Raw genomic sequence first — 10,300 nt, 5'->3', positions numbered from 1 at the left:
AGTATAATTTATATTATTTTTATATTAACATGTTAACATTGACTATTCAATAAATCGCTAATATCAATGTTTGGTTCGTGTAATATTTTTACAAAATCACATATAATTTTACTATCTCTATTTGAGTCGTGTTTGAAGGAAAAAATTATAATGTGGTTGCTTTTATTAATTAAAAATACATTAAAAAATTGTGAAAGAATATGATTATAATTTTAAATATTTATATCGTTTTAAGTCATTTTTTAGTTAACAGTTCAATCCTAAACAAGCTCAAAAATTTTAGGTGTCAATTTCATGTAAACCAAAGAATAACATATCACATGTTCAAAATTTTACGTATCAATTTCGTTTCAATTCAAAAATTGACACATTATCTTTTAAGCTAAACCCGCTATATATGTGTAATTTTGCAGCCAAAGGTTGATGAAATTTGCCTCTCAATCCAGGTAAATTGCACTCATGGCCACAAAACTTTACTAGTTTTTACGGTATAGCTATTAAATTTCAAAACATAGTATAAGCTACTAAATTTTACACATTTTAACATTATAACCATTAAACTTCAATATAAACAAATAAATTAAACCCATGGCCACTGAACTTTTCCTACTTTAACATTGTGACCGCTGAACTTCAATATTTAACGGTATGACCACTGAACTTTACACTTTTTAACACCGGGAGCCACTCAACGCTTCAAAACGACCGTTGGCGGTCTCAAAATAAAAAATGGGTAAATTACACCCATAGCCACTGAACTTTACCTATTTTCACATTATGGCCACTGAACTTCATTTCTTTCCGGTATGGCCACTGAACTTTACACTTTTTACACAGATGGCCACTTAACGTCTCAAAACGACCGTTGATGGCTAAAAATAAAAAATCTAAAGAGTTAATGATATTCTAAGGAACTTTAATTCTTGAAAATTTTCGTTTTGAGGTCATTTGGGTGTTGTGTGGTTAGGAGAGAGAAAGTAAATTTTTAGAGAGAGAAAGCTCCAAAAAATGTGATTTTCGAAAATAAAAAATATGGTTTCATGGTAAATATCGTTCTGAACAACTTTAATTCTTGAATATTTTCATTTTGAGGTCGTTAACGATCGTTAACGGTCATTTTGAGAAGTTAGTTAAAATTGAGTGGTCACCGGTGTTAAAAAGTGTAAAGTTTAGTAGCCATACTGGGAAGAAATGAAGTTCAGTGGCTATAAACCATAATAGGAAAACCAGAAAGATGACTAATAACAATGATAATAATAATAATACAATCACATTTATAACAAAAAATATGAGTTCATACAGAGAGTGAAGGCCATAATCCTACACACAAAGCCCCACCCTTTACATCAAACAACAGACAAAAAAAAGTTACTAAAAAGAGAAAATGGATTAAAGACATTGACACAAGAATTGTCCATCAAACAAACTACACCAAAAGATACTATTTCCATCAAATCAATTTGGTTGTTGTCAAAGCTCATCCACCTGTTCGCAAATAAATTATAAAAAAAAAAATATCTGATAAGATAATCATGATGTTTAATTGCTAAAATAATCAACTTTCTAATTAACTCATCTTAATCACAATTTAGACTATCATTACCAAAGTGCATGTCATTTCACCAAAATATTCTCAATTTTTTTTTTGAAAAAAAAAAAATCAAACGACGCAATTGAAGTTATCGCTGATATAAATTAACACATCAGATGATACAATGTTTGTCAATCTGTAATACTGAATGATGAAAATGATACTGAATAATCTGATATGTCAATTTTTATTAGTTGGATTTTATTTGTATTATTTAACAAATATTGGGACTGAAATTATGTTGACTTGTACGTAATGGCTAAATTAGCTTTTCCTAAAAAAAAAAAAAAACTTAAAGCAATTTTGATACTTTATCACAAAAAAAAATTATTAGATTATTTTATTTTATAATTAAATTCTACAACCACTCGATTATATGGTAAATAACACTATTACCAAAAAAAATAAGGTAAATAACACTCATAGCTATTGAATTTTATCAATTTTCACTTTATACTTTGTTATACATATAGCCATAAACTTTAACTAACTCCTCAAAATAACCCTTAACAACATCAAAATGAAAATATTTAAGAATTAAAGTTGATCATAATGATATTTATCATGAAACCATATTTTTTTTTATTTTCCAAATCCCCATTTTTGAAACTCTTTCCGTGAAAATCCACTTTCTCTCCTAAACAAGCAATATTTAAATGATCTAAAAAAATCAAAAATTAAACTTAGTTAGAATATCATTAATTCTTAAATTTTTTATTTTGAAATCGTGAATGGTTATTGAAGTTTAATTGTTACAAATATAGTAGCTTTTATGTTGCATTTTAAAGTTCAATGTTCATAAGTACATATATGTAATAAAAAAAAACCAATTTAATGGATATAATCCTATTTAATGAACTCTCATTTAACACCACTAAAATTATCCTTATTGTCCCACATAGGACCCATAGATCCACTAGCCCTTCAACAATACAAGGGCAGTGTTTGGTGGTGCATCATTTTCATGTCATGAATAACATGCATTTAAATGATTACTAATTATATGTAAAAAGGAAGGGAAAAAACATATTATCTTTTCCATTTTTGTTGATTTTCATCTTTCAATTAAAAATCTTGAAGTTTTCAATCAATTATAATCAATCAGACATGTTCGATTAATTATAATATAATCGCCACATTTAATTTGTTCGCTAAATAAATTAGTTACGACATATAATTGGATCATTAATAATTTTAGTTGAATCTGAAATTTTATTTTTAAAAATATAAAACAATTTTTTTATAATCATAAAATTGTAATAAAAAAAAGAAAATTTTAAAACAGTTTTTTTTTTTTTTTGAATAAATTTTTTTAAAACAGTTCAAAGTAGAAATTTTAATACAAATTATATCTGATTTTTCTAATCACTGTGAATTATATGTATAATTATTTGATAAGTGTGCAGTGCATTAAATTAAAATTAAAACAAAACAAAAAAAAAAGACTTAGATCAACAAATATCTAAAATGTTTTTTCCCAGATAAAAGAGTTTGGAATAAATTCAAATATTAAATTTATATGATGTCGGCAGATAAGTTAAAGCAGTGGATTACAAACCCATAAATATGTGGTCCAAAGTAAAATGTAGCTATCCATTTGACTCTTACCTTTTTCGGCTATAATTCAATCATATATCCCTCACTTTTAGAAAGTATTTTTAAAATTTTTAAAATATATTAATTGCATTATTTAGGAACAATTAGATTTAAATTTATCGATTAAAGAAAAAATTTAAATTTTCAGAAAAAAAACAAAGACAATTTAATCTAAATTGAATATAATAAAATTAGTTTAAAATAATAAGCATCATTACTAAAAATTATTAAAAATTGGACAAATTTTTTTAATTAAAAATTGATATAAATTGATAAAAAAATATTCAATTCTTTTCTTGCGTGTATAATTTTCAAGTGAGTTGCCCACAAATATCATATTTAAAGACTAAATTACACTTACAAAAGTAATAAAGTTTATCCGAATCAAGTTTTAACCTTCTATAAAAAATTTACAAGTTTAAAATCCTATTCGATATAATCAATCCGTTTTATTCGCGAGTAGCTTGTAACAATTATCAAGTATATCCATTAATTATAATAATTTGAATTTTTTTTTTAAAATCAAACTACATAAATTGAAAACTAATAAACTAAAGTTTATATAACTAGGTAGTTTTATTCCTTTTATAGAAATATTATTATTAAATTTTTATTAAAAGAAATTGAACCAAATTTATTAACAAAAATGTTTCATGAACATTCGCTGATTTATACTGAAATCTAATTTTTCGATATTTTGCTCGAGAGCTTTCAAACCGAATTTTGAGAGCGATCAGACCTTCAGCTGTTAAAGTTAATAATTAAAATATCTTCATTGGTATAAAAAATAATTAAAATATCTGCATTAGTAAGTATTTTACCAAAGCATATCTGTAAATGGTTTTTTTTAACTTACCAGCAATTTTCAATTTCATTAAAACTTAGAAAAAACAATATTAAGTATCAACGAGTAATTCAAAACAAACAAAGCAAAACAAAATTAGGGATTATGCAAACTTAATTACTAAGCATCAGATGCAAGAATTGTAGTTCATTCAATTCACTTTTTCCTGAATTTTTGCTGAAAATCAAATAGAGAGATGGCGATTTAGTTCTGTAACTTACAGTAGATAGAAAATCATCGATCACTTGGTGATAACATAAATAGCATAGAGAATTCCAGGTAAGTAACCAAGAAGAGTTAAAACCAAACAGATCCAGAATTCAACCTGCAAAAAAAAACGAATTACAAGATCTATTTCAACTTCAATTCGTTCGAGAAATTAAGAAAAAAAAACGAAGAACAGAGAGGGGAAAAGAAAATTTACATTGCAACCGAACTTGAGGAAAACACCGAGGGGAGGCAAGAGGATTGCTATGATAATATCGATGAAATTTGTTGTTCCAGACATTCTTAATCGCTGAAGGAATTGGGGGAAACGGAAATGGAGTTTTTGAATTCGATTACTGGAATATTGGAGAAGAAACTGCTTTTGCTGCTGCTGTGAGACGATGTTAGACTGACGAGGGAAACGTTTATTTAAAGGGGGAGGGAAGGGTACGCGTGGACACGTGTCGGTGTAGGATTAGTCTGTCAGGGTTTATACGTAGATGTATACTGTTTTCGAATACTTAGGATTGAATTTGAAGCTATTTCTTATGGATTCCTGGACAGCTCATTTAAAGATATTTCATTTGCATGCCACGTGCCGTCTGCCTTGCTTTTTTTTCATATCAATTTAGAAAAAGTAAATATTATAAAGTTCTGAAAAATATATTTCTCCCATTCTTATTATTTTCTGTCAAAAGATTAACAAAAAAAAACTTAATACATCATCAAGTCAAAAAAAAAAAAAAATTGATTGAATCCTGAACTTTGAATGTATTTCAAAAAGCTCCTCAACTCGATTGAAATATCTTGATATATTGTCCTCAACTTATTTTAAAATGTACTTAATCAATTTTTCGGTTGTAAAAAATTAAACTTCATATGAAAAGTGTGTCATCTGTAAAAGTTATATTAATTAACACGTAAGTAAAATGTCAGACGAACTGACACGTAAAAAAAGGAGGTTCGTTATTATTTTTTACCATAAAATCCAATATCTCATGTTACTTGAACAGGATTTTATGAGGTTCCTTACTCTAATTGTAACAACTTTTCCTCTCGGTGTAGAAGACTGTTAAAATATAATTCACAAAGTTAGCTATTTTATGGTGAAAAATATAACCATCTTTCTTTTTTCTACGTGTTAGTCAAAATTCGATTTGTCACTTACATATTAATTCTTTAACTTTTTTTAAAACGCATGCAATATACTTTTTGTATGAAGTTTACTTTTTTTTAAACCAATTAATTAGTTGATTATATTTTAAACAAATTAAAATGATTATCGAAATATTTTAAATAAGATGAGACAACTATTCAGATATTTTTTTAAATTTAGACCATCAATCAAACTTTTTTCTCGGATAAATTGAGAAGGTGAATAGTTTATTAAGCACAAAAAAAAGACACATGGCTGCATAAATTCAGTTTTTTTTAACCAAGAAATTTCATTAATGAGCCAATAAAGGATAAGCATTCAACAAAGAATTTGAGATAAAATTCGGAATAGAACTAAATAAAATAGGAAAAGTAGAGAAACAAGATGACTGGGCCAAGACATGTGCAACCTCGTTAGCTTGTCTTCAAACAAAACGTACTGAGTAAGATACGTTAGAAAGTAATATGATCCTACAGGTACTAATAATGTCCCCGAATTTCGTAAGGTCGTCTTCAATGGAGTGAATAGCATCAGCAACTACCTTCGATTCGGTTTCAAAAATCACATTTTGCAATTGATGATGTGATATCCATTTAATTACATCCAGTATAGCAAGTCCTTCTCACTCCTTTACGGTGTATAGCCCGCCCATTGGAGCCATTTTGCCTGATACGAAGCCCCATCTGAATTGCGCAGTACTGATCCTGCTCCCAACCTATATTGATTCGAGAAAATTCCCGCATCCACGTTATATTTTAGGAAGTTTGGGGGGTGGAGGGGGACGATGTCAAAATTTACAGATATGTATTCCTGCTACTGGTCGATCAGACCTTGCTTCATGCGCAGACTTCCAATCGCGCAAAACTTCATCAACTGCTACTAATATTTGTGAGAGATGAACCGGTTTGTTTTGCAAAGTTTGTCATTTCATGCTCGCCACACACTCCACAACAACATCAACACCTTTCGTTGATCAAATTCAGAAATACTATCAAGCAAAGTAAATATAAAATTTCTGAAACTGTCTGTTTGGTATGCTTTGGCCTCCACAACAACAAACAACCGAGCATATGGCCATAATCGTTTTGTCACTGAACATTCAATCCCCAAATGTCAGGTGTCCTCTAGGTCACAACCACATAAAACACATACGGGAAAGAGTCCTTTTGAGATTGTATACATGAAGGTGCCCAACCATCCGCTTGATCTAGGGGACATTCCAAAAGGGGAAAAGAAGAGTGTGACCGCTCAACACCTTACTATTGATTACCACCAAATGCATCAAGAGGTGAGGTGAAGTGTTAAAGAGAAGCATAGCAAGGTCAAGGCTAGGGTGGATGAGCACCGGAGGGATCATCAATTTGAGGTAGGGTGGTTCACTTGAGTAAGAAAAGGCTTGTACATGCTCTGAGTAGTAAGCTCAAACCGAGGAAGTACGGACAATACAAAGTTAATATGAAGATGAGTGGCAACACCTATCAAATCGTTCTCCCCAATTGGCTCGGGAAGATGTCAAGCTCCTTCAATAAGCGGGATTTAAGCTTGTGGAAGCCAAACAGACATCTTGAGACTACAAAGAATAAGTTGGAGTCCAACTCCTTTAAAGAAGGGGTGAATGATGCGGACATCTCCAACATGGACCCGACGAGAGGAGTGGAAAAGACCCAGGAGGCAGAACCTGAGTGACACACCATGTCACTTTTCGCACGTCGTGTCACTCAACGTGCCAATCAGGCTCGACGTGCGGAGCTCATGCGGAGGAAAGAGAGAAATGGCTGCGAAAGTCAAGAACTGGACTCATACGTCGTGACTTGTATGGCACGGCGTGTGAGTTCTTCGCCAAACTGACCTGAGGGGGATAAGAGCTTCCATCATTTTATTTACTGTTTTGCCACCACAACTAATTACTATTTTGCCATTTACTCTAATTTCTTTATTGCCATTTATCCCAATTACCCCATCCTACCACTATTATCTTCTCCTTTGATTGTAACCCTATTGGGGCTATATTGGTATTTTTACTTAACCTAAAGGGAAGTATATAACCTTTCTTTTTGTAATGAACACAACTTTTTATGAATTAAATTAAACTAGCCTGCATTAGAGAGCTTTGTTCGTCTATGTGAGATTAACTCCTTCAAGTAAAAACTGAGAAGAAATATTGATGATTCGTGAAACCAACTGAGCTGAATCATAAACACGAGCCCATCCCAAACTTAAGCCCACGGTTCAAGATTAAATGGGCTCGTAATAAGGGAAAGGGCTAACCGCCCTGAAATCCCAACAAGGCACTAAACCACCCACTCAGAGAAACGGGACCACGTTTGTGACTACGTGGAGGACGTGGCACAGAAAAAGTAACCGCCCTCGGCGGTTACCTAGAAAGACTTATAAAAGAAATAAGAAAGCCAAGGGAGGGGTAGGTTCACATTTTTTCCTCAATACGATTATCAATCTACTAGAATTCCACATAAAACTGACTTGATCGTCGGAGAGTTTTCCCGGAGATCCTGTCTCCGGTTTTGTTTTGCAGGTAACTACGACGAGGATCATCAAATCAAATCCGGCAAGTTATCATTGGTGCGGTGAGCGTGGACCTTTTTACCAACATGTGGTTAAAGGTACACCAAGAACATGTCAGAGCCATCACGAACAACCGGAGTTACAACCAGATCAACTAGTATGAACTTAAGAGGTCCACGGGCTGTGAGTTCGCAGCCTGCGAGTACACAGCCTGTGATACCCAGCTCGACGAATCCTTCAGGACAGTTGAGTCCATTATTGGAGGTCCAAGTGCAAACTGAGATGGAGATGTCGAATAGTGAGTTTGTGCAAATGGCAGGACAGGTCTTGGCTACGAATATGAGCCAAACGGCTGGAGATCGAATGATTAGTTTATTAACTGCAATCGCAGATCACAATACCGCTGTAGCAGCTGCCCCACAAGAACCCGTTGTCACTTCGACACAACCATCAACTATTCCTGCCGTATCTACGCTTCTGCAGTCATCTCGAGAGACAAATCGGGTGGGTCAGAGTAGTCGCATGACACCACATAGCCATCCAGGCAACTACTCGCACCAAGATCCTAATATGACGGTCCATCCGACCTGGAAAACATCCCAACCGATGTCAGGAATGCAAGGAATTTTTCCGCTACAACAAACGGACCCCTTTGTCCACAGACATTCAGAGTTGATGACATCTGGAGCAAATGTGTCTGGGTGGGAGCACACTTAGAATTTTGATCCTATGACTGGATAGCGGTTAGACCCACAGTGAGAACAAGTGTCGACACAGTATGGCAGGTGGATATCACCCAGAATTCACCAGCAGCGGATGGAAGAAGTTCGGCGGGAACCCAATACGGAATTGGAAGATCAACTGCGAAGCATGATGGAGCGAATGGGGTACTCCCCTAGGGCGAGAGCAGTGGTGCAGAGTGATTCACCTTTTGCCCCATCATTGCGGGAATTTATTCCAGATCACAGAATAAAAGCACCGGCGATACCTAAATATTATGGGGATCCAAATTCTGACCCTGAGGCGCATGTCAGGAACTATAGAGAGTTAATGGATGTTGCAGGAGCAAGCGAAATCATAATTTGTCGATTGTTCTCGACCACTTTGGGCGGAGCAGCATCCGATTGGTTTCGGTCTCTACCTACTGAATCTATTCACAACTGGACTCAGTACAGTCGTGATTTCTGTGCGAAGTTCGTGGGCTGTAAAGCGGCAGATGTGACAGATAGGCGGCTGAAAGAGATCAAACAGAGAAATTATAATTCCCTAAGGGAATTTGTTGTAGCATTCAATGATATTCTGGTGCGGTTGCAGAACCCAGATATCGTGAGCATTCGCAACATAATGGCGGATGGGACCACAGATTGGAGCATGCGGGAGGAAATCATCTGCAACAAGCCACGCACAGTGGCCGAACTCATGAAGATAGCAAAGGAATTCATGGAAGTGGATGATGTTAACAGGGAACATAGAGCTCAGACCCGGCGAGAAAGAGATACGGCTAGATCCACTTCGGACAATCGGCGTCATCAAAATCAAACCCAATCTAAGGGTAATTTTGTTCGGAAAGGCGATCGCTCCTTTCAAGGGGGGGGATATCAAACACCATTGAACACGACTCGCCATGAGGTGTTACTTTGGATCGAAAAAAACCCCCTGAAGAAGGATGTGCAGTTTCCTGAGGCGAAAGGTTGAACCAGTTTGGGGCGATATCCTAACAAATACTGCAGGTTCCACAGATTGAACGACCATGACACGAATGATTGCTATGAATTGAAGAGGGAGATTGAAAAGCTGATTGAGGGAGGAAAACTGAGTCAATTCGTTAGAAAAGAAACGATTGATGAAAAAGCAACACTCCCACGTGAGATAGAAGCAAGACCAGAAAAGAAGCAGAAAAAAGGAGTGATTAACGTAATAGCAGGCGGGATCTATGAGCCTCCAACAAAAAGGGCTTGCCGTGAACAGCGAAAAAGCAACACGAGTAGGGGGGATGCCCTCAATTATTCATTTGCGCGAATCACGGAGCTGCACGCGGATGCGTTGGTGATTACGGAGGCCATTGAAGGATGGGACGTCAAGCGGGTCCTTATTGATACAGGCAGTTCTTGCAATGTTATTACTCGAACTGCATTCAACCAGTTGGGAATTAACGACGAGCGAGTAGAACATACGTTCATGGATGTAACTGGTTTTGGAGGTCAATCATCTCAAACAAGTGGACAGGTGGTGTTGGAGACAGAAATGGGCGATAAGAATCTAAAATGGAGAGGTGATCTGGAATTCGCAATTGTTGATCTCCCATTGGCCTATAATATAATTCTGGGGCGTCCGTTCCTGTCGGAAACGGAGTCGCTCATTTCAATGAAGCATTTGACATTGC

The 10,300-nt window shown here is 34.6% G+C and overlaps 1 protein-coding gene across 1 annotated transcript; it reads right to left on the bottom strand.

Annotated features, from left to right (window-relative positions):
* Positions 1-1,248: 1,248 nt before the first annotated feature.
* Positions 1,249-4,655, bottom strand: LOC136206405 (hydrophobic protein RCI2A). The gene is made up of 3 exons (XM_065997438.1): positions 4,456-4,655; positions 4,253-4,356; positions 1,249-1,485 (listed from the first exon to the last, which is right to left on the bottom strand). Exons 1-2 carry the CDS (start codon positions 4,537-4,539, stop codon positions 4,273-4,275), a joined length of 168 nt encoding a protein of 55 aa, XP_065853510.1. The 5' UTR covers positions 4,540-4,655; the 3' UTR covers positions 1,249-1,485; positions 4,253-4,272.
* Between the last annotated feature and the right edge of the window lie 5,645 nt (positions 4,656-10,300).

This window comes from Euphorbia lathyris, chromosome 9 (assembly GCF_963576675.1).
Source record: "Euphorbia lathyris chromosome 9, ddEupLath1.1, whole genome shotgun sequence".
Classification (NCBI taxonomy): domain Eukaryota; kingdom Viridiplantae; phylum Streptophyta; class Magnoliopsida; order Malpighiales; family Euphorbiaceae; genus Euphorbia; species Euphorbia lathyris.
This window is presented reverse-complemented; position numbering and strand designations above follow the sequence as displayed.